General features: G+C 51.2%; 6 protein-coding genes across 10 annotated transcripts; 3 read left to right on the top strand and 3 right to left on the bottom strand.

The window, feature by feature from the left end:
* Positions 1–275: 275 nt before the first annotated feature.
* On the bottom strand, positions 276–2,668 carry LOC3290641 (DNA helicase MCM8). Of its 2 annotated transcripts, XM_061640706.1 has the most exons (3): positions 2,473–2,668; positions 952–2,415; positions 276–882 (listed from the first exon to the last, which is right to left on the bottom strand). In XM_061640706.1, exons 1-3 carry the CDS (start codon positions 2,666–2,668, stop codon positions 386–388), a joined length of 2,157 nt encoding a protein of 718 aa, XP_061496690.1. In that variant the 3' UTR covers positions 276–385. The 2 variants fall into 2 exon arrangements, with proteins under 2 accessions (XP_061496690.1, XP_061496691.1); XM_061640707.1 differs by having other exon boundaries at positions 276–2,415.
* On the top strand, positions 2,464–4,203 carry LOC1273387 (uncharacterized). Of its 2 annotated transcripts, XM_061640709.1 has the most exons (5): positions 2,464–2,707; positions 2,982–3,120; positions 3,184–3,298; positions 3,547–3,922; positions 3,998–4,203. In XM_061640709.1, exons 2-5 carry the CDS (start codon positions 3,021–3,023, stop codon positions 4,118–4,120), a joined length of 714 nt encoding a protein of 237 aa, XP_061496693.1. In that variant the 5' UTR covers positions 2,464–2,707; positions 2,982–3,020; the 3' UTR covers positions 4,121–4,203. The 2 variants fall into 2 exon arrangements, with proteins under 2 accessions (XP_061496693.1, XP_312354.3); XM_312354.4 differs by lacking the exon at positions 2,464–2,707 and having other exon boundaries at positions 2,922–3,120.
* Positions 4,204–4,712: 509 nt separating this feature from the next.
* Positions 4,713–6,845, top strand: LOC5667431 (uncharacterized). Its single transcript, XM_001688326.2, has 2 exons — positions 4,713–4,821; positions 5,265–6,845. Exon 2 carries the CDS (start codon positions 5,265–5,267, stop codon positions 6,711–6,713), a length of 1,449 nt encoding a protein of 482 aa, XP_001688378.1. The 5' UTR covers positions 4,713–4,821; the 3' UTR covers positions 6,714–6,845.
* Positions 6,775–8,229, bottom strand: LOC133391022 (uncharacterized). Its single transcript, XM_061640708.1, has 2 exons — positions 7,200–8,229; positions 6,775–7,128 (listed from the first exon to the last, which is right to left on the bottom strand). Exons 1-2 carry the CDS (start codon positions 8,122–8,124, stop codon positions 6,929–6,931), a joined length of 1,125 nt encoding a protein of 374 aa, XP_061496692.1. The 5' UTR covers positions 8,125–8,229; the 3' UTR covers positions 6,775–6,928.
* Positions 8,230–8,635: 406 nt separating this feature from the next.
* Positions 8,636–15,093, top strand: LOC5667433 (zonadhesin). The gene is made up of 3 exons (XM_061640710.1): positions 8,636–8,746; positions 10,264–14,668; positions 14,781–15,093. The coding sequence occupies exons 1-3, from the start codon at positions 8,726–8,728 to the stop codon at positions 14,966–14,968; spliced, it is 4,614 nt and encodes a 1,537-aa protein (XP_061496694.1). The 5' UTR covers positions 8,636–8,725; the 3' UTR covers positions 14,969–15,093.
* Positions 15,094–16,009: 916 nt separating this feature from the next.
* Positions 16,010–20,697, bottom strand: LOC1273385 (glycogen [starch] synthase). Of its 3 annotated transcripts, none has more exons than XM_061640712.1 (6): positions 20,530–20,697; positions 18,719–18,858; positions 18,264–18,640; positions 16,835–18,175; positions 16,621–16,759; positions 16,010–16,546 (listed from the first exon to the last, which is right to left on the bottom strand). In XM_061640712.1, the coding sequence occupies exons 2-6, from the start codon at positions 18,840–18,842 to the stop codon at positions 16,449–16,451; spliced, it is 2,079 nt and encodes a 692-aa protein (XP_061496696.1). In that variant the 5' UTR covers positions 18,843–18,858; positions 20,530–20,697; the 3' UTR covers positions 16,010–16,448. The 3 variants fall into 3 exon arrangements, with proteins under 3 accessions (XP_061496696.1, XP_312352.3, XP_061496695.1); XM_312352.6 differs by having other exon boundaries at positions 20,387–20,661; XM_061640711.1 differs by lacking the exon at positions 20,530–20,697 and adding an exon at positions 18,996–20,324.
* Positions 20,698–24,008: the final 3,311 nt, after the last annotated feature.

Raw genomic sequence — 24,008 nt, forward strand, 5'->3', positions numbered from 1 at the left:
AGTTCACTGCATTAAATCATTTAGGAAATGGTTTTAAGACTTTTCGGTCAGTATTCTGAAAAAATCTGTGTTTTTCGGTAGGATAAATGAAAAATCGATAGTTTTAGGGTGGTCATCTGCTAATCGGTAGGCTTATCAAAAATCGGTAGGAATACAGATAAATCGGTATTTCTGGTCACTCTGCACGTATCTGTCAATTTCAGCGTCAGCGCCACCTGTTGGGAAAATGATGCTTTGACAGCTGAATTTGAATTGCAACATTATGACCGTTGGAGTTTAAAATTCATAACAAAAAAAGTTCTTTATTCGGGTTATTGTTTTGTGAGATTGTCATGTAAGTGTAACCTAAACGACTATAAAACTAGAACAGTCGAATCAACCATTTTCAAACGAGCAATCGGTAGCATCCTGCACTTTTCTTCAACAAATAACCCTGAATGTTAAGCTTTTCGATAATTTCATCTTCAAAGCCCGGCATTCCCTCTTCTTCAATCAATGCGCGAAGCTCTTTCAGGCTAAATGATTTTGTTTTGTGCTCCACCGATCGAGCTCTTAACACTTCCAAAAACTGGCGAATACTGGCTGCCTTCACTCCTCCCTTTTTAGCGGGCAATTGCACCGTCGGGGCACGATCGTCCGTATCGTACCTATCGTACCAGCTGCGACTTACAATCCTGACGGTGTCCATCACATGCTCTGTTGTAATAGCCGGTGAAAGATCGATCCGTGCCCTGGCGAGAGCCATGCTCTTGATTTGAGCCATTTTCACCCCATTCGTTATGTTTAGCCAGTGGGGCATGGAATACAATTCTGAGAAGAAGCGCTCCAGCAATGCCATTGACTCCTCAGTAAACTCGGGATTACAGTGCGAACGTGCATAATCTACAAAAAGGGAGAAACATACATTACAATTTGATGTACATGCACAAAACCAAATTCAAATTAGCCCACCTATGTACTTCTGCAACAGCTCAATCGGCAAACGATCGCAATGTTCGCCAGGCTTTAGCCTAAGCTGTCGTACTAAAGGTATTTCAACGCTACATTTACTTGCGGAAGGGGTTTCGGGATGCAACCGAACGCCGTCGGAGCAAACGAGTTCCTCTGGCGGAATGATTACATCTTCCATTAGAAATACCAACGCAAACTTTTCCATCAAATTCCTTGGTAGAATGAAATTATCGAGGAACGGTTTCCTGGTATCAAGTACGCCCCTGTTGGGCATTACAGTTACCAGCAAGGTAGTCTGAGGTGGTGTGTCGGTCAGCATCTTTTCCAACATTTCTAGCTTATCCATTTTATCGATTCGTTCGATACAACAAACTCCCTGCCCGGGTAGTGCTGGTGATTTTGCCATCAAATATTGCACACGAACCTCATCTCGGTATGGATCGTTTTCCACAAATCCTTTCGGCGATGCTGCCATACAGCTGTCCAGTAGCTTTTGCGATTTACCGCTATCTATGTCAGCCAGCAGGACGTGCACATCGCCTGTAGTATTGAATAAAGCAAGCAGTGAACCAGCTTTAACCGTTTCCAATCCAGCAACTGCTGGGCAGAGAGATTGTACCAGCAGCTTAAATAGGCACGCCTCAGATCGAATTGCATTGATCACTTCTACGTCCGTGGAATTTACATTCCTTTCAATCGTACCATTGTCGAGATCCTTTCTTATGCAGATTGCTGCAACGAACTTGCTCGAATCGATTTTCAACACACCAGTTATGGTAACATTATCTCCTGCTTGCAAACCATCTACCAGAGCGCAAGGCACCTTCACTTCAATGGTTTGGCAACGGGTTTTAGATACTCTAGCATCTTGAACCATAATGAGTTGATGTGCTTCATCCCGATTCAACACGGACGCACTACAATACTCAATTCCTCCGCCAGCATTGCATTGCTCACAGATCCACTGGCGCGTAGTGTGACGGTTATGGTGCCGCTCTAAAACGATCGTATCGTGGCAGTATCTGCATTTGTACGCCCTCAAGGTGCTGGTAACAATCGGTTCGCTATCATGTACGATCGTCCCACCAATCGTTACCAATTTGTCTGTGTAGCTAGCATCAATTGTACTGATCGGTTGTTCGGGTCCAAATAGGTGCAAGCGTGCAGTGATCTTCGGTATTTCGAGTGTTTCGGGAGAAAAGGGATCAGCTTGATGGGTTGCTGCAACGGTGCGATACATGCCAAGTCCCATACAGGCTATAGTGTACTCAGGGAATGCTTCAATATCAGCTTGCAAAGTTGGCCATGCATCTTTAAGGCAAATATCAGTGCGGGCAAGATTCAGCTTGAATTCAAAGCTGCCGGAGCTTTCCGCTTCTAATAGTGAATATTCACACCGATAATCGTGGTAGTGTTTCACCAAACAGCGAATGTGTTTGTTTGTTGTTCGGCAGGTTTGTACATCTAGGAGAGAGCGAATAGTATGAGTGACTTCCATTAAACCGCTCACAGTTCACTTACCTTTGTTCGGAAAGTAAAGCTGCCAACCGATGCGATCCAATGCGTCCGAACAACTTCGACTATCGATTCCGAATTCGTCAAACAGTGCACTAGTTTGTGATGGGTATTGTTCATCCTGAAAGTTGCTGGCAAATTCTGCACCATCACCAAACTCCCAATCACACGGTGTTGTTCCAAACAGATCCCATTCGTCCATGGTAACGAGTCGTTACAAACGCCATCTACAACGACCGAAGTATGCCAACAACTACAAAAACACACCGCCTGCTTTGTGAGCGATGAGAGCAAATGTGAAGAGAGTCGCCTCAATTACACACTCACACTCAAACACACACACACATAAACGTGCATTGTGCACACAAAGGAATAATCCGTATTATTGGTATTGGTATTGGTGTGCTATTTTAAAAATCGACCGTTGATAAGATAACGCGACTTTGGTCAAAGCGGAGTATCACCCAAAATCTGCGCTGTTTAATCCACTTCAACAATCAATTTATTTCCCCCAGGGTTAAGGTTACTGCCTTTTACTATTACGGAAAAGTGAGATGGAGTTAAAATGTAAAGTGTTTCTACGATACTGTACCTGTTTCGCCGTGATAGGAGCGCTTCTCGTTTGGCCGGCTCCCGTTCACAGTGCCGTAGTTGGTAAGCTATTTAAAAATGTATCTTATCGACAGTACGAATTTACTGCTCTCTATGCTATGATAGTGATTGGTGCACGTCCGTACCTGGAACGAGTTGCAAAACGCGTGGTGGAAATATTGGAAGGTAGATACATTTCTGGAAACTCGCTGCCAATTGCAGACTACGTAGCTCCTATACAGTAAGTGTACCGGTAGTAACAGCTTGCTAAAAGCGCACGAATAGCGATGACAGAGCAAGGTTAGCCGATGAATCAGTCCCTGTTTATAACTATTGGTAGCTATTGGGGTGATAACACTAATTAGTGTACCGTAAAACTACTTCCCCTATGGTCGCTGTTAACACTATCAAGGTTGATTAGATGGAGCTGTTTACAAAAAAATCTGTTCAGATTCTGCAGACGTTTTGCCTTCTCTCATTACTCCACAGACTAACCGACAAAGGCCTTTCCATTACTGGCAATGTATCGTTTCATTCGGCCTTTCTCGCCAAGATCGATTCGATCGAGTTCGACGCACAAAAGTTTTCGGAAATCTTTCTCAACACGGAGGTAACCGTACAAGGAGCACTGAAGTGGCACGGCATTGGCGTGGTGCTGGACTTTGCCGCCAATCTGGAAGAGTACAACGGGACGGGCACACTGTACGTCACGTACAATCAGTTCGATTTCCCGCTAAAGGTGACGAAACCTTTCAATTCCACCGAACCGACCGGCTCGCTCCAGTTCATGTCGATAGACAATTCGAACAAGATCGTCACGGTGGGCTATCCAAACAACAAATACGTGCAGCTAATTTCACGTGCGGTAAGAATGCCTTAGCATTAGTCTTCAATTTTAAGCTGTACTCATACTGCTTATGCAATCTTCCTGTCCTTGCAGATAATGACAAACTTCGATTTTCGCGATTACATGATAGCTTCGTTCCGGAATTGGAACTTTCAAAACTTGCTGAAAGCGGTCATCGACGAAGTACCGTTCCCAGAAGTTTGCTACAATTGCTGATTGTCGTTCGAAGAAGGTTTAACTTTATCTGCTGCGTACCGTTAGAAAGACGTTGAATAAAGTGTTTGGATAATGTTTTGCGACATCATGCGTCCGATATCTTTTTTTTTTTTATTCTGACATGTTTTCACCGATAAACGGCTTAAGCTTAAGCCAACGCAGTATCCTAAAACGCAGTGGCTAGACGTAAGTAGTGGACCTAATCCGCCGAACTGGAACTTTACCTTGACAAGCGCAACTACACACAAGCAAAACACTATACTGATAGCAAGGGATCCATGTGACAATTACTGAAAAAATATCTCTGAACAATCAATTCGTCGTTGACTGAGGTTGAAACTCTTTGGCAGAACAAAAAACAAAACAAAACAAAAATCTATTCTTAAAGCATCACATTCTGCTGAATATGTGCTGGGCTAAAGCATGAGAAGGACTGACACCGAAGCCATGCGGAAAATTTGCCAAATTTTGCTGCTGTACACGTATCAGCTAGCTCGCAAGATAAAGAAACGATATCTTCTAGTATAAGTCTGCCCCTCGTCCTCCCTGCCAAGCCGAAAACCGATAACAACAATCTAACCAGCGCGGAGCTGTTACCCATTATTGAAGTAGAAGTCAGTTCTCCACCAGACGTGTATCATCTCGTAGGTCCACTGCAGGTTGGCTTCTATGTTGGTCACCTGTTGCTAAACTTCTCAAAGGTAGGTAGGGCTGTTATAACTGTAGCTGCTCTATATGTTTTCAGATACATAAATTTACAATGGCTCAACAGACAACAGATCTGTCTATTCAGGATGTGTCCTATTAGCTTAGAAAGCTTTTTAGTTCCACCTGTCCAGCAAAAGTTGGGCATCACCGTTCTCTGCAGACGGCCCGTTTGCTTAGAAAGATAAGAAAGTGCGAAAGACCATCGTTAGTGATATCAGTAAGGTGACATTTTTGACCGGTGAATAGACGCGTGTGTCAAAGCCATATGATGTATTGACTGCCGGTAATCGGCAACCGTAGCGTAATTGATCGCACGAGACTGAATGATTAAATGTGATTGAAAAATTGAATTCAACCTAATAGGCGGCAAAGAAAACTGACACTCTTTCCCACACTGCATGGGTATTGCTCACCGTTTTTTTTCCTTTCTTTGCAGATGAATCTTATAGCAATAGTGGCAGTGTTGGCATGTCTAGCAAGCTGCTTGCACGCTGCACCCACACCGTGCGAAACCTCAACCCTGGAGGATACCGTGTGTGAACAAACCGAATATGAAGCCTATCGTGACTGCGTCGAAGAGCTAAAGGCAGCTCGTCAGAAGCGACAGACGCTACCCTGTCCACCGGTGGTCGTGGAGCCCGTGATTCAAACGGCGAAACCATTCGTAGCATTCGTGCCCGTCAAACCGCTGCCCGTTCTTCAGCGGCCGGTGTTGAAGAGCCTAGATCGCACGGTGATCGTACGTCCCGACACGAACCAGATCGACGATGGCGGTGCAGCAGACGATGAGGACGGCGAGAACAGTGTGCACTATCGCGTACCGGTCAATGTGACCACCGTTATACGGCTCACGAACATAGTGAACAACACCAACCACATCCACATGCCGACCACGCTGAACAACACCAACGTGAACAACATCCACGTGTACACGAATCTAACGGAGCTGGCCCCGGACGATGGTAGCAGTGGGTCGGAACCGGAGCGCTGCTGTACGGCGGTGCGCCCCAAGAGTTGCCACACGTCGACGCAGGGAGTGCGCTGCAAGCATCACAAGTTCCAAACCTGCGGCCCACAGTGTACGGCCGACGTAATACACGTTCAGCAGCGCAAGCGCTGCAACCGAACCACGGGCGAATGTAAGGAAAAGATCGCTTACGTGCCGCAGCCGGAAAAGCCAACCTGCGTGTACGTCGACGAGTGGCCGTACGTGGTGTGCGGCAAGCCGGCCAACATGAGTGTGATATGTGCGGGCTGCTACGACCATTACGGGCACGGGTACGAGGCGTTCAATGGGCACGCACGGGTACAGGACCACTGCCGTGGTTGCTATGACGATGCGTTTGACGTTGGTCCACGGTATAGGCGCGGTCCGGTGCTTCGTCCGTTCTACTACCATCAGGCACCCTGCTTCCTCACCGGCAACTGTCCGGAGGGGTACGGCGACTGTGGCTACGGTTGCTACGGGCATGATCGTATTGATCCGGCCTGGGGTGCAGCACCGTCGGCGGTCGAAACGTTCGATCCCGCCCTGGATCAATCGAACGTGATCTACTACGATGGGGACGATTTCGCGGTGTCGAACGAGGTGTCGGATGATTGGGGCGTACCGACGGCCAAGTGTGCCGTCGTCACGGATGGTTCAACCATCACGGTTAAGAACTGTACGCAGGGTGTGGATAATCCTTACATGGCCGCACCGGCTACCCATCCACAGTACGGACAGAAGTGGCAGGAAAAGAAAGGAGAAGAAACGACCAAACTCCCTGCCAGTGGGCCCGGTGTGGACGAGGAGGACCAGGACGAGGAGGACGGTTCGGGTGCTGGTGCCATAAACAATGAGGTGTACTTCGTGGAGGAGTACGATGAGGAGGAAAATCTTTAAACGCCTCCTGCGTAGTGTAGCGAGCGTAAAGCCAGCAAGGAATGTTGTTCAAAATAGGAAGTAAATTGCAATAAAAGTCACGCACGCGAGAAGAAGCTCGACCAGTTTATTGTGCGTCCATAGTTTAACCTACTTCTTGTACGTGCTAGTTGATTTGGGTGGTAGCATATCTTTAACGAAATATTATTTAATAGGTAGCATGTAAGGTTGGGGTCTCACCCAACTAAAGTTCGATTTGCTTTCGGTTGCTCCAGTAGGTCTATAATTTTTTCCTCGGTCATCACGCACACCTGTCCAGGGGAATCCTTGCAGAACGCGTCCTGATCGACAAAGTGACAGCTCGCATTCTTCGCACAGTCGTACGTGTAGCACATCGGGTGGCATCGGCTTCTTCCCCGGAGGCACCCAGAACAATCTGGAACGATAGAAAGTACAAGGCTTACACTGCTGGACAACTGTCTCCTCAACGCAGTCGCTAGCTTATACCTGGTCTTGGGCACTGTCCCATACGACAGTGAGCATTGTACGCCGGGTAGGTCGTCATCGGTGGCATAATCAACCATGGATGCTGATAGCGAGGCTTCCTCGGTCGCAGGTACATCACCTTTGCCGTGCAAACCCGGGCACACACGTACTGCTTCCGATGGAAGCAAACCCATTCGTCCTCCTGCTTACGGCACACCCTTGGCGACACGATCATACAGCAGGGAGGATCCGAGTCCGGTGCTTTCGTCGTCGCAGGTTCGTCCGTGCTGTCGTCTGCCGGCGGAGTTTCCGTTTTACTCGGCGGCTTGGTCTCGTTTGGGCCTTCCTCGTGCACGGTGGTTTCGTTGTTTCTTATCACGACCATTCGCAAAGCTCCGTTCGCTTTCCGGCGCATGATCTGCACTATGACGTTGTTGACCGTGTTCGTGTTGAATGTGGTTTCGTTATAGATCACATTATGGTTGTTAACGATCTTCTCGTAGCTTACGGTGAGATGGTGATCACGCGTCGGAACCATACCGACCTGTTCCGCGTCATCATCATCCTCATCCTCCGCCTGCTCTTCCTCCACATTGTTCGGATCGAGCGGATCCGGCACCGGGAGCTTGATATGCAACGGTGGCACAACTATGAAGCTTTCCTTCGCTGGAACGACCTCCAGTATCGGGGGCAAGACCTGTGGGTGGCAACTTCCATTCCACAGCACGGATCCCGCTGGGCAGCTGGCCGATGGGTTGGTAAGGTAACAGTTGCCTTTGTACTCACTGTAGCCGGGATTGCACACACATTTGCCCGCCACCTTCGCTCCGTTTAAGCAGATAGGCGGAATTGATACACTCTTCGGCACAGTATCGGCCGGGAAGGCTAACGGGAGCAGGGCCAGCGTGGTGGTAAAACACCACAGTGTACAGGATCCGCGAAACATTCCCCTCCAATGGCTTAAACGTCTGCCCGAAAGTCAGTCTTAGTTGGAACTGAAAATATCATTTCCCGGATTCCTGCTAACGACCCACCGTGGTTGATAACCTCATCGGGTTAACCTTCACATTCCGAGTTTCGGCTTAGAGCATAGAACATGCAAAACAATTCTTTGGCGCTCTTGGTTGATTCTACGAATTAAATATTCGGGCCGGTGCTGGAATTAGAATTCCACCAAAATTGATTAAAACAGAACCCAAACATGAATGGAGAGGTTGGGCCAACATTGTTGGCGTACACAAAAAAATGACCCCTCCTCTCGATGTTCTAGAGGGAGCAGGGTGCCACTCGCGGTTACCTCACTGATAAGAAGTTGTCAAATTGTTGCAATGAACTCCCATGTGGGAAGAATTTAGCTGGAAATGCTGACGCGATTGGGGAGCACAAACTTCTTCCTATAATCTGGGTTTGACCTTCGAGGTGAGATAATTGGGCGGATGGTAGAATAATATTTAAATCAACAGCAAGGCCACACCACACATCCAGTGTTAATCCGATTGCCATACGGCGAGTATCGCCGGATTGGAGTGAAGTTACAAGTGTACGCGATGGAATTACGTGAAACAAAGGTAATCCGGTGCTGTGGGGCAACTGTGCAAACATATAAGTCTATACTATTTCTCTACGGTCTCTGAAGTCTAACGTGCTTACAGTGTGTCCAAGTATATTTGGAATCGATTATAGATTTACATCTTTTTCCGTTTGAGCTAAAGTGCAACAATTATAACAAATATAACTGTGAAGCTGATTCGGAATGAGTTATACTAGATGCTAGAATGCATGCTAGAATAATGGGATAAGTGCCAGGAAACCAGTGGAGTTCATTGAATCATTTCACTAGTTGAAACGAGATAAATCGCTCCAATAAGTTCGTATCGGTGGTCTACTCATTGGAAGTGCCAGAAAATGATCACGACGTACATTGCTACTATACAAACGAAGTAGATCATGTGAAATGATAAGAGATCAGAACAAAGGAGGTCTAATCACTAGACAGGTACCGTGAAAGTGAAAATGAAAATGACAGTTTTTGATATACAGTGGAATCTCGCTGTGGTGTAGTCACTTGAAGATAAATATCGTCTTACTGATGTATTCCGTCACAGTTTTGAACCTTTTAGGCATATTTCTTAATGTCTCATTTATGACTTCGTTACCTACACTCTCTCAGCTGAATTTCGTAGTACACAGAAATGTTTTATTTAGCTGCAAAATGAGGAGAAATTTTTACGCTTTGACATTTTGGATGCTCCGGATACTTGACACCTTGGAAATCTTTCTAAGCTTTAGAACCCTTGAAGATTTACCTTGACGAGTATTTACTGTATCTACTAATAAACAAGCTGAAATATGATGTTTGATGTATCGAAGGAGGAGTATTCGAACTCTCCAACAAATACACATAGCTTCTAGTCGAAGTTAACTATTTCATCATTATCCTACCATTTTTCTAGAGTCGTTTGAGTGCAATTATTGAGATATTTCAATGACGAAGAAATTCAAAATGTATAAAATTGATAACTATCAGTCGAGAAATTCGGTTTCGTTTAACTTGGTATAGAATTCGTAATGTCTTCGCATGCTTTCGATAACTGAACATCTAAATCTTTATTTTCACGTTCCGGTTACCCTAGCTCAAAATTAAAATAATCTTATGAAACTTAATGTGATTGTAGCTGAAGGCCTTCAAATATAAATATGAATATTTTTATACTGGAGCTTAGAACATCTTGTGAACGATTTGTGTAAAGTCGTTAGATGGAACGATTTTTGAAGCGATTCTTCACAGATAACCTTGCTAAATTTTCATCTTTAATACAAGTGTCCCTACACAAAAATGGGTTTAGCTAAATTTTGTCTAAGCATTGAGGGCTAACATTTTGACAGCAACTGTTTACTCTATCATCGGTTTTCGGGTGTTTTTTGTCGAATAATTTGCAACACTCAATCTCACTCAAATTTCCATTGCATTATCAGTCGATTCCCGATGTGTGGCTATTCCTCTGTCGAAATACACTGATAATGACGAAAAAGCATGTTCGCTCACCGACCGCTCTTCTCGGCGTTCTTTGCTCCTTCTTTGCAGAGTGTAATATGCTGCCTGCTGCTAGCCGGGCTGCTTCACGCAGCGTTCGTCGCTAGCGCGGCCACAAACAGTACCGTTCCGGCTGTCGGGAACGTCACGATTACGAATGAAACATACCCGGTGCCGCACGTCCGCAACGGGACGGTTGGAAATCGAACGCGAACAAACCGCCAGATCGTGTACCCGTACGGTGGTGGCGGCCTGCTGCAAACCGGTGGCATAATGCCGATCGGCGGCATCATGACGGCTGGTGTCGGCTCCACCATCAACTGTCCCGCCGGCACCCAGCTACAGAATGGGCAGTGCGTGCAGCGCGTATCGTACTGCGGCGCGGGCTACAATCTCGTCGGCAACACGTGCGTCGGCCAAGCGACCTGCCAGGCCGGCTACACGCTCCTCAATGGCCAGTGTCATCTGCAGGCCCCTTGCGCTACGGCAACCTGCGGACAGGTGGCGGTTCCACCGCCTGTCATTATCCATCAGCCACCGCCGACAGTGGTACAACCTCCGCTACCGCCACCACCGCCCCCGGTCGTGACGTGTACGTGCGAGTCCGGCTACACGCAGGTGGGCGACCAGTGCGTCAAGTACGAGACGAAACAGGTCGACATGCAGACGGAGGAAGGCAGCCAGCTGGAGGCACTGACCTGCCCGGCCGGGTACGAGCTGAACTACGAGGAGTGCATCCAGCACAGCAACCAGGAGGCACGCTGTACGCGGGGAATGCGGCGCGACGACGTGTGCGTCGTGCCGGCCGAATGCCGCTACCCGTACGCGATCGACGAGTACGGGCGGTGCGTGCGGAACATGAGTGCACCGGCCAGCTGCCCGCCCGACACCCGGCTCGCCGGCGGCGTCTGCCTGTACAGTACGCCCCAGTGTCCGGCCGGCTACCGGCAGGAGGGCGGCATCTGCGTCCAGCGCGAACAGGTCCCGATCAGCTGCGAGGAGGGCGGCTCGCTCCAGGGCGGGCTGTGCGTCGTGTCCAGCCCGGAATGTCCGCCCGAGTACCGGCTGTCCGGGGGCCAGTGTGTGCTGGAGCGCCGCACGACGCCCCGCTGTCCGCCGGGCACGCGGCCCCAGAACGGCGTGTGCGTGGTGCAGGAGCTGAACTGTCCGCCCGGCTTCCAGACCCGCCCCGGGGGCGTTTGCGTGAAGAAGGAGAACCGACCCGCGACCTGCCCGTCCGGTGCCCGGCTGGTGGGGGACGTGTGCGAGTCCGAGCAGGACGTGTGCCCCCGCGACTACAAGCTCGAGTACATGCAGTGCGTCCGGTACAGCCAGCGGCCCGCCACCTGCCCGCGCGAGATGCGCATGCAGGCGGGCGAGTGCGTCTCCTCGTCGGTCAGCTGCGAGACGGGCTTTACGCTGCGCAATGGTGAGTGCGTGCGGGAGCTGACCGCCCGCCGGACCTGCCCGCCGGGCAGCGTGATGCGCGACGACCAGTGTGTGGTGGGGGAGCCGCGCTGCGAGACCGGATTCGCGCTGCGCGATGGCGTCTGCGTGCAGCACCTCCGGGAGGAGCCACGCTGCCCGGCCGGCGCGCAGTACCGTAACGGGAAGTGTGTGCTGCGCGTGGACGACTGTCCGGCTGGGGCAACGCGCCGCGACGGGGACTGTGTGCGGGGCGAGCAGGTGTCGCCGAGCTGCGAGGCCGGGTTTGCGTACGTGCGCGAGCGCTGCCTGGCGAAGGTGCAGTGCGAGTACGGCTACAACTACAACGCGAAGGAGGCGATGTGCGTGCGCATGTCGCGCACGACAATGACCTGCCCGGCCGGCACCGTGCTGGAGGGCGAGCGGTGCGTTACGCGCGACATGATCTGCATGGACGGGTACACGCTGCAGGAGGGACAGTGCGTGATGCGCATGACGACGGCGCCGGTCTGTCCGCCCGGCACGACGCTCCGGGGGAGCCGGTGCCAGAGCAGCGTCGCGGCCCAGTGCCGCGTCGGCACGGTGCCAGTGAACGGGGTGTGCGAGACGCAGGAGACGGCCTACCCGAGCTGCCCGGCCGGCTACCAGTACTCGGCGGGCCAGTGCCACGGCACGACCGTCACTGCCGTCGCCAGCCCGGCCGTGGCCCCGAGCCCGTGCGCGTACGGCATATGCGCCAATCCGTGCATGACGGGCGCGTGCGGCATCCCGTGCGCTACCGGCTGTGCGGCGGCGGCCCAGACCCAAACGCAAACGCAAATGACGGCCTCGGTCCAGGCGGCGGCCTGCCCGGCCGGCTTCACCATGCAGAATGGCGTCTGCTCGCGCCGGTCGCTCCTCGCGATGGAGTGTCCGCCCGGCTACACGATGGACGGCGGGCAGTGCATCGTCTACCACACGATGACGTGCGCTGCGGGCAGCTTCCTGCAAGGGGACCGGTGCGTGCGGCTGCAGACCCGGCCGGCCGTGTGCCGGGACGGCTACCAGCAGGCGGGCGACCGGTGCATCCACACGCGGCCTACCTGCCCGCCCGGCTACCGCAACATGGAGGGCGCGTGCGTGACGCTGACCGAGCGGCCGGCAACCTGCCCGCCCGGCAGCACCAAGCGCAACGGGTTCTGCGTCGGCACGCTCAGCTGCCCGCCCGGGTACTACCTGCACCGTGGGACGTGCCAGCGCGAGGAGCATACGGCCATCACCTGCCCGCCCGGGTTCGTGTACGCGGATGGGGAGTGCATTGCGCACTTCAGCTGCTCGGCGGGCTTCCGCCTCGAGGGCAACATGTGCGTGCGGACGGAGCAGCGCACCGTTTCGTGCCCGATGGCGGCCCGGCTCGTGCGCGACATGTGCGTGGTGGGCATACCGAGCTGCGAGCACGGGTACGACTACGTGGGCGACCGGTGCGTGAAGGTGGAGTACCGCAGCCCGATCTGTCCGCCCGGCACGCGGCTAAGCAATGGGGTGTGCGTGCTGGTGCGGCCACCGCAGTGCGAGACGGGCTACACGTTCTCGGCCGGCCAGTGCACGATGCTGGACCGGCGGCCGATCAACTGCCCGTACGAGTTCCAGATCGTGGGCAACCGGTGCGTCTCCCAGCGGCTGCTCTGCCCGGCCGGGTTCGAGCTGAAGGGGCGCGAGTGTGTGCGCGAGGTGCGCGAAACGGTCCGCTGCCCGCACGGCAGCATGCTGCGGGACAATCTGTGCATCGGCGATGGGCCGACCTGCGAGCCGGACTACAGCATGGTGCGGGGCGAGTGCGTCCGCACGAGCTACGGATCGCCCGAGTGCCCGCCCGGCACGGTCATTACCGAGGGGCGGTGCGTGCGCAGTGCTACGTGCGCGCCCGGCTACCAGCTCCGCGGCGGACAGTGCGTGAAGCAGCGCGTGGTGAAGCTGGCGTGCGCGAGAGGCTCGATGATGGATGGGCGGTGCGTGGCGCCCGGACCGAACTGTCCGCCCGAGTACGAGCTGCGCCGGGAGGGCTGTGTGCGGCGCGAAACGCGGGAACCGACCTGTCCGTCCGGTGCGAGCCTGCAGCAGAACTACTGCGTCATCGATCGGCCTCAGTGCGCGGAGGGGTACCGGTACGCGCACGGCACCTGCACGAAGCTGGTCAAGGTGGCGGCCCAGTGTCGCAATGGCGCTGTGCTGCGGGACGGTATGTGCGTGACGAAGGTGACCAGCTCGAAGGCGACCTGTTCGGCGGGCTACATGCTGCAGGGTTCGTCGTGCGTGCGAACGCTCTATGCGCAGCGCACCTGCACGACCTCGGCGCCGGCCGTACCGTACACGCCGAGCGTCAGCGTCGGCAGCAGCAGCAGCATCATCAGCAGCGGTAGCATCCTGTCCAGCGCACCGACCATCATCCAGCAAGCGTCCTACCCGTCGTACGTCGGTTCCGTGGTGGTCCCAGAAGTGCAGAGCAACTACACTACCGACTTTGGGTCGGCACGGCCCAGTGACAGCAGCAGCTTCGATGACTACTTCACCGGGGAGCAGGCTGGAGGCGGCTTCGAGGACTTCCCGAGCTACTCGAGCGGCAGTACACTGGAAGACACGAGGGAGCCCAGCTCGGCGTCGAGCGTCGCTGGAGGAAGCTTCGATGACATCCCGAGCTACTCGAGTGGGGACACGTACGTGCCGCCGGGCTCGGACTACGAGATGAGGGAGTCCGGGCCGGCGTCGAGCGTCGCGGTCGAGGCCGAAGCGACCGATGCGAGCGTGGCGCGTGTGAAGCGCTGCACCGTGGTTGGGCCGCGGGTTTGCGTGCGGGACGAGGAGGAACAGTGGTCGTGCGAGCAGACGCACTATCGCAACATTGCGTCCAGCTTCTGTGAAAGCGAAAGCACGACCGTGCAGCTGACCGTGGGACAGCATTTGTCGTACAACGAGACGTTCATCGTGATGGCACCGCCGGAACAGGAGGAGGAAGGATACGGCTACGAGGAGGAAGACGCGGATGATGAAGAAGGTAGTGGTCGAAGCTGGAAAATGGGAGTGTGTATGTAACTAATATTTTTTTCTCTCTATCTCTCTCTCTCTCTCTCTCTCTCTCTCTCTCTCTCTCTCTCTCTTCGATACAGCTGCCATGGATTGTGGTGATTGTGCCGATCAGAGCTACAGCTGTGCGAAGAAGTGCTACACGTATGAGGAGTGCACCGGTTGCAGCACGATCGAACTGAGTAGCTTCTGCGAAACCCTATCGTACAGAGCGGCTGGCAGCGATCAGGCACTGTCGCGGGTGTGTGAATACTTAAAAATAGATGCATGAGCCACACACACACCACCACCACCACCTCATCTGCATCCGATGTTATTCATAATAGCAAAACTAACCTAATCCATGTTCCAAACTAGCCGGGTAGGCAAATAAAATTATACATGTAATCAAATGTAGATGGCAATAGTTATTTTTTTGTTTGTTATGTACTTTCTGGCGAAATGTCTAGAATAGTGTCCACTAAAACTAAGGGTATATTGCGGCATCTAACGACTCCTCCGTCCACAGCAACATCCATTAGTCTCCACAAGCAGTGTTGAGAAAACCGAATTCTACTTCTGATTGGAACGTCCGAGCGAGGATAGAGGTTAACTTCCAGAAGCAGTCAGGATTCACAATCATTTCCAGGATGAGTCCGAGTTCGGGATCAGTTTAAGGATCGGTATGTGTTGGTGATCAGCCCTAGGGCAAGTGTGAATAAGTCCCTGGAATGGTATCGGTGTGAGATTCAATTCTAACAACGGACGATGTGACTTCAGCTGTAGTTTAAGGATGCGTATGGGATCTGGATCAGTCACAAGACTGATATGCGTTCATAAATGATTTCAGGACCGGTATGGGTTCAATATCAGTACCAAGGTATGGGTTGGGGAATCAGTTCCAGCAATGGTACGGATCGAAGATCAAAGATCAGATATGCGAGGCATTCGGAAACAGGACCATGGGTTCAGGATCATTTCCAGGGACAATATGAGTGATTAATTAGAATTAAGGACCAGTTTTGGTTCAAGATCAGGTTCAAGAATCGATTTGGGGTAAGGATAAGTTCCAGGATCGTTGTGGATTTGGGTTCGGTTTCGTGATCACGGCCAAAATAGGTATGAGTTTAGGATCAGTTTAATTTCCGATCAGTCTCTATTGATGTTCAGAATCATTCTCTTGATGGAATCGATGTATGACACAACAGCCTTAGCTAAGTTCCCCATATCCCGAGCAAAACGGTTTTGTGTTACTTGAACGCGCACACGTCTGCTAGGTATTGCTTGTAATAAGATGTACGGTACTGGATGTAGGATTCAACAAAGCATCAACTAAGTTAGCGGAACATTTCGTACAGGGGGTGGTTTTATTGCTAAAAGTGCAAACACGTTTGCAACACAACGGTTCCGCTGGATGTTTCCTTTCTTAAATACAGCTTAGGACTTAGGGGAGTTGGTGAGTGAACACAATCTCTTGTTTGGCTAGTGCAGCCGACGCGGTAAGTAGTAGGTAGTGTTGAGTTACCCGAGGACAACAAATACACACTCATACACAAACACTGAAACGACAGGCAGGCAAGACTGGACAGCGAATATTTCCGGTAGAATCTCTCTGGTCAACATCGGATAAAATATCATCCTTCATAGTGAGTGATGCAGCTTGCAAGAGTCCCGCAGGCTCTCTCTCTCTTTTTTTTCTCCCGCTCTATACATCTACAGGATCCTGCTTCAGGGGATTAGGAGGATTGGTTAGCTGGCCCAGTTTGTGCGATCTAATGGTGTGAGTTTAGCTCCTGTAGTTCCTCCTCAGAGTCGACGGAATCCTGTTCATCGTCTGAACCGTGCAGGGACGGTGCCGGCGTTGTATGTCCTACAAGAAGTTTGAGCAGAGAGTTAGTGGTTGGGAAAGAAAGACTATATAAAGAACCATTGTTTTGCACTTACTGGACGAACTAGGACTTGGTGGGGCACTGATCGGGCGTGGATATGTGAAGTCTGTCGCTCGCTTCAGGTATTCCGTAGACTCGTCCACATAATCCGGATACACACGCTGCAGTGCCTTAACCCTCGCCTGGCGGTAGTACTATCGGGCGAAACAAATCAAAATTACCAGTAAGATTGCTGTCAACAAGTACGTTCCGAGCCGCTCCGGACTTACAATTCCCAGATTTCTCCAGTCAAGCAGATCGCTCAACCGCTCCGTTCGATTACGCTGAATGATGCGCTGGCGGCGGTTGAGCTTCGAAAACTCGAACATATACTTGGACAGCTGCTGGACGCTCTCCTCCACCGCAACGTGCCGCCGGTCGACGATGTAGATACCGTACGACTTCGGATCGGCCACGTGCTCGTGCATGAAGCACCCAAACCCGGACAGGTTCGTCGTGATGCTCGGTATACCCATCACCGTACACTCGGCCGGCGTGTAGCCCCACGGTTCGTAGTACGACGGGAACACACCGAGATGGCAGCCGCGCACAAACTCCTCGTAGTCCAGCCCGAACAGCGGATTGGTAGAGTTCAGGAACTCCGGATGAAACACCACCTTCACGCGATCGTACTTCGTGTTGAAGAGATGGCACCGGCGGATCGACTCTAGCACCGGATCGTTCCAATCGTCTACCACGTTGTGCGTCGTTACGGGCGGATTGCCATCGCGCTGCAGCGCGTACAGACAGCGCTTAATCTTCACAATGTCCTCCTTCGTCAGTATCTCCGCGCCCTCGGGCAGCTGGCCCTGCAGGCACGTCTCGTACATCCGCTTCCCGATGTCCTGCTGGATGCTGTTGATCGTGTCGCGCAGCTGCTTGGTGACGGCATGGCCCCGCAGCGACTCCACGTTGAAGTTGTTCGTCTTGGCCGGGAAGATCAAAAATGCCACCACCGTCACGTCCGAGTTGCTCGACTTCAGCATGTGGTTGAGGCGGGCCAATGCCTCGATAAAGATGTCCGCCCCCTTGTTGCTGAACTCGTACCGCCCGGCAATGAACATGTACAGCGTCTTCTCGATGTTAAAGTTAAAGTGACCGTAAAAGTGGCCGCGCGTAAACTCGTGTATCTTCTCCTTCGCCATCGCGTGCATGTTCTGGAACTCGTGGATCGCCGCGAACTTCTTCACGTTCAGCCCGTTCGGGGTGATAATGTCCGGCTTGCGCTTCAGCAGATGCTCCGCCTCGTACCCGGTAATCTCGGACACGGTGGTAAACACGTGCGACAGGTGGGTGGCCGCCCGCTCCAAACAGTACCGGTGGTAGATTTGCCGCTTGCCCGCCTCCTCGTCCACCGGGAACTTGTCGAGGTTGTTGTAGAAATCGGTGTTGCCCGCGCACAGGTACCGCCCGAGCAGGGTGGCGTGCGTGGTGAAGACGGTCGCCACATCGACCTGGCGCGTCCGGAGCGCAATCAGCCCGACGCCCGCCTGCCACTCGTGAAAGTGGGCCACAATCCGTGGCGGACCGTATTCGTTCTCGTGCGAGTACACCTCAGCGCAGCGCTTGAACTGGAAACGATTGGGTAGTTGCAAAATGGCAGCTTAAATCGGGTCTGCGCGACAACTGTTGACAACCCCGTTTTGGGGGGGGGCTTACCTCATCGATGAAGGTCGCCACCGTGTAGCCGAGAATGATGGCATCGTTACACTCAATGTCCAGATGCGGGATGCCGACATTGGACGAGTCCCAGAGCTCCTGTTTGTAGCCGTCCATCTTCCACGCCGCCGACCCGATGTCGAACAGTATGATCTGTGGATTGCCATCGACCAGCCAGCGTCCACAGTGCACCTTGAAGCCCTGGTTGCGCATGGCCGTGACCGCGCGGTAGAACGGCCCATTGCTGGGAAACTCGCACGCCTCAACCTCGGTACGGGCGGACGCTTCCTTGTACGGGCCGATCAGACAGTACTGGTCGCCCAGCTCCTCGGTCGACACGAACGCTTTTGATCGGATCACGGTGTATATGCCACCGACTGTAAGTAACGAAGTAACCGGAACAGGATTAATAAAACTGATGAAATGTACCGGAGCTTTCGCTCAACTTCCATTACCTTTGTTGGCCACCTCCCACGCTATCTCGAACGTCCATCGGTTTTCCGTGTTTGCCGAGTGGCCACGGTCCAGAAACTGCATCAGGTCCGAGCTGGACTCGACGCGCGAATATCGGCGGCTCATGTTGTATTAAGTGTTGCTGCAAGGATAGCAAATACAAGACGAACCAAAATCAACATCATGCTTTACTCTACAGCGAAACAGACGCCGTCTCTTTTTGCGTCATGAGGCGGCCATAACATCTAGCAAGTAGTACACAAACACACACACACAAACCGTCTATTAATAGTGGCGACAGAGACATTGGCGAATTTCGCCGCTCATTCTAACCAGGGCTGTCGGGCCGTATCTAGCATGCGTTCGCGCCAACGCCAAGCGCGTCTTGAGGCCACCAACGGCTTCAAGGTTATCAAACGACCTTGACCACTGCGCGTTTGACATCGGCACAATGTCAACGCTGGAAAGGATGCCTGCCTGCTCTTCCATCATTATTACTGCATCGTTCCTACCGACGGCGCCACATTGCTCATCGGTACGGTCGCCACGGTTATGTAAACACGCCCTGGCCGTCCCTATCAACTGCACTGGTTCGATGATCAGCATAATATAAACTTAAAAGGGGTTTTTGTTATTCTTGCTTTTCAAAAACAACAAAACTAAGTGGCTCTGTTATTGTTGTTCTTTACTCCCGAAGGCTTCATTTCATTGTTGATGCGATCACACACACGCACACGATCATCTCACAACAGCGCCAAGTAGAGGTCACTCCCATAGCAGTAGTCCTTATGCAATGCACCACACATTCAGGGGGGAAGAGAGTGGAAATGGCTGGAGCGATGCATTCCACTCCAGAAAAACCAGTTCTACCACTTCAGTATGTAAGCGGGATTTTTAACCGGCAGGCCGGTTCTAGAAACTTTCTCAACCGATCCGTCCAATTCGTTTTCGTGGATTCCGTTGGTACATGTTGTGTTGGTGTGTGTTGGTGTGGTAACAAGCGCAATACCGGGGCCGGGGCACCTTATTTCGGCGTGCCGATAAGGCACAACGCTGTATCTTATCGGCGTCGCTGACCTCGATGCTGCCCGGCGGTCAGGGTTAGGGCTGTTTTTGGAGCTGCGTTTTTCACTCCAACGTCATTAGGCGACACGGCAGACACGGCACATTAGAGCTCGCGATCGGTCTGCACAGGTGGTACAGGATGCGGAAGGGAAAAAGAAGAAAGCAGGCAGTTTGGGTCCGCAGGTAATTAAGAAACAGCTGAGGCTGAGGGCAACATCACGCCGTTTGGGTAAATAGATCCGAAATAGAGCACCGCGCGAAGGAGCGGAGAGCGAGCGAGCGAGCGAGAGAGCAAACTAGACCGCTCCCGAGTGTACGCGGCCGATTGGATTGTATCGACGGTGGGACGGATCTGGCCGTCGGAAAGCACCGCCAGCGGAGAGCCGTGCCGTTTAAATGTCAAATAAAGGTCAATGGCTAGGGCACCGGTACCGCAGCAGACAGCAGCGAGATGGCAGCAGCGGGATGATTTGTCCCGAAGAACGCAGGTTCGGGAGATTGGTATGGTGTGGGGGGACGGGGACGGAACAAAGATGGTCACGCACTGGACACCGGGTTCGGGTTTCCGATTATCCGGCGACTGGTTACGGTGTCCAATTACTTACACACGGGACACGCAGAAATCTATCTATGCTCACTGGCCGGGTTCAGCCAATTGATGGGACGACAGAAAGGTAATCAATCCACGGCACTGATCTGCCGAGCACACATGCATGGACACACACACAGACACAGAGACACGACGTACACGGTTCACACGCGCGCGAACACTCCCGGTGGTGGCGGCAATAATAGGTGATGGGTGATCAGCGTGGCCCGACCCGCGAGATTGCGTCCGACTCCGGCAATCGACTCGAAGGAACTGTTTTGTTGTCTCTCACATTGCTTTACCGATGCTCGTTGAGTGCGGGTGATTCTAGAAACAGGGAGATTACAGGGGTGGACAGATTGCATTACGATTCGCCGGTCTTTTACCTAGTGCTGGGAATAGTGCGTGCCTTCGTTCATAAGGGAAATTTTAATTAGGAATTAGTTGATTAGTCCATTTAAATAAGATAGGAAAATCTAATATCAAAAATGTGACCTATGGGGAGCATGGTGAAGGATAAATGAGATGTTTTAAAGACATTTTTTACCAATAAATTCTCATTTCATTTATGTACATCAATCTATTCAATCCCAGTACTGTTAATAAAAGATATATGTAATGTACATTCAAGCAATATTATTAAGTAAATAATATGTCATGCTGTATGAACTTTTCATTTCCAACTAGTAAACTAGCTATTTCAAAATCCCGTTCGGTATCCCTGTACTTGCTTTTCGTTGGTCCGATGGCGGAGAAATGGGAACCTCCTAAAACGCATGCCTGCTCGCGAGAAAGAAAGTGTGTGCATCTCACGCGTCGGCTACGGAGAGAAGTGCCGAGCGGACCACACAGTTTGGTCGCGCAGTGTCACCTTTAAAAGCCGGCATGCCCGAGGAGAGCCAAGAACTGGCTGAAAACATAACAACAAATCTGTTTGAAGAGAGCGCAAGAGAGGGCTGAGAAAATAAAAGAGAATGTGGAACCATAGCGAGGCATACACTGAAGTTGTAGGTATGCGGGCCGATGGTAAGCTCAGGTGGTTGCAATACGCGTACATAACGTGCGTAGGAGTAAGGTTTTAGAGGAACAAAATTGTGTTAAATAATAATAACTTGTGTTATAATAGGTCCACCGAATTGGTGATTTTGGAACTTTAGTGAAATGATATCTAAACTGTTATATTAACAATTCTAAGACAGCAATTCCAAGGATAGTTCTAGTAATAAATTAATGTAAAAAGATCATTTTAAGAGCTAGGCAGTCTATGGAGACTCTTGACAGTTCGAGTTATCAATTTAAAAGCGTATAAAGTAGAATCGTTCCAGTGTAGGTACTTTTATACCATTTTTGATTTTCAATATTAAAAATTACAAATACAATAAAAGTGTTTGTATTGAAATAGAGAAAACTTTTTATAAAAGTATTGTCACTCCATAATTTATCTCTTAATCGGATGGTTTGGCATTCATGGTTTAGCACTGTCAGGTACAAAAAAATACAAATTTTGACTACCAGTTGCCTAAGTAATTTGGAATTTTGGACATTTTAGGAGTGCATGCATTGCACGAAAACCATTCTAAATCTTTACCATTGTGCACCCAGGCATACAATCTTGCATGCAGTCGAAACCCCAGACGACAAAGCATGCAAGATACCACCTTGATTAAGGCAGCGCTCTAGCAGCAATCGAACACGACATCGAACATGAAAAATGTATGGGATTTGACATGTTCGATTTGATAACCAACAAATCGAACATGTCAAATCCCATACATTTTTCATGTTCGATGTCGTGTTCGATTGCTGCTAGAGCGCCGGGTAACTTCTTCAGCTTTTTCTAGCCAGTACTCCCGCTGCGCAAATTCCAGCAGTTTTCTGCGTAGTTTTTTGCGTCGTTTTGTGTCAAAAAATACGCAAAAAATACGCTAGACTTCAGCCAAAACTACGATAGCCAGCGTATTTATTGCAGTTTTTAGGTGCGGAACGAGCGCCATCTGTTGAAGGAATGGATGAACTATTTCAGACGGTGGAGCAAAAAAAACGGCCGAAAAATTCAAAAATATTGGCGCCCACATTTCTTCCTCCTCTTCCTCTTACTCCCTTTCCCCTCCCTGCCTTGCCTTATACTTGCGCTTCAGCCCGTGCCTTTCGCCGTCAGCTGATTGTGTGTATGCGTTGGTGTATATGTACATTGCGGTTGTGTATTGTAATTGGTGGGTGTTAGCATTTATTTATTCGTGTGTGACCTTGACGATGCGGGAGAAGCTGGTTCATTTTGGGATTTAAAGTGTTATCGGTGTATTGATGGTTTATTTTATTTCGTGCCGCTGCTGATGAGGCCATTTAATGCCCGTGCCAATCGAGGGTGAAGAAGCCAATTTCAAACAAGCGTACGAGAACGTCTAACACTGATCTAATATTTTTTTAAAATCTGAACATGTTTGATGCTTCAACGACCTTCTAAACATCATGTAGCACGGTGTATAGTGGCAATAAATTTTTTTTTTCAATTTGCCGGAATTTGTCTCGAGTTTTCTGGCCACGACACACACACACGGACACACACACAGCGCGGGGAAAGTGATCGTCCACTCTATCATGCCACGATCCCCCTCCCCTCCCGGTGCTTTGGATGAGGATGCGCTACAAGTTAAGCCAGCAATTCTACCGGCAAGGTAGCGGAAATCGATCGTGCGCGATCGCGCGTTCGGGGGTGCGTTCTCGCGTACGCGCGTGCATGCGTGCGTGCGCGTGTGTGTGTGTGCGTGCGGGAACCCCAAAACTGTTTGATTCTGATGCGTGCATTGTCACCGGCTGCGTCTACACACTCCATGCATTCTCAGAAAACGCACTGTACGCCGCCCGGTCGATTACCGCTACCTAGGAGACAATACAACCATTTAATTGGCACCACCATCTTTGCGACCGGTTCTGCTGTTGGGGGTATTAAAAAGACAAACGATCGAAGCAAACGTGCATGTGATATGTTACACATTTCTTTCTAATTCCGCTAGCGGACGCAAGTGGAAACAAAACTTGAATTGAATTCATACAAAAGAGAATTCTGGTTTGGTTTATTACGGTGCGCGTATGATACTGCACCTGTCCGTCCAGAATCTGGTGGCTTGTTGGTTTTGAGTCGGTATCATGACGCCGTGCGACCGGCACTGCCTTGGAATGGGTTCGGATCGGTAGGTTCATGTTTTGGTCGAGTGCATTCCGTGCATTTGTCGCGTCACAGCGGTAGCCCGGCAGCAACAAAGTCAAGACAAACTCTTACCCGGGTGTGGACTGCTATGCTAAGTTCTTTTTATTATTATTGGCGTAATAGCCAACGCGATCATGCCGGCCTTTTCAGGACTTGAGTACCACGTAGCCGGAGCCGGTGACTAACCCCTTGTTACGGCGGATGGTTCATACGCGATTAGAACCCACGACGGGCATGCAGATGTGCGGAATGATGGCGGTGTCGCGGACCCGCTCCTATCCAGTGTGCAACTTGCATACTGCCACACTGTCTCCTGCCCGGTGCATACGCAGCAGGCAGGGGGAAGGATGCACCTCCACCATAAAAAACACCGTCATGAACCAGCGGTGGATCTAACGATAGGCGGATCAGAGGTGCGGCCGGTGTGTAT

Source organism: Anopheles gambiae, chromosome 2 (assembly GCF_943734735.2).
Source record: "Anopheles gambiae chromosome 2, idAnoGambNW_F1_1, whole genome shotgun sequence".
NCBI classification, from domain to species: domain Eukaryota; kingdom Metazoa; phylum Arthropoda; class Insecta; order Diptera; family Culicidae; genus Anopheles; species Anopheles gambiae.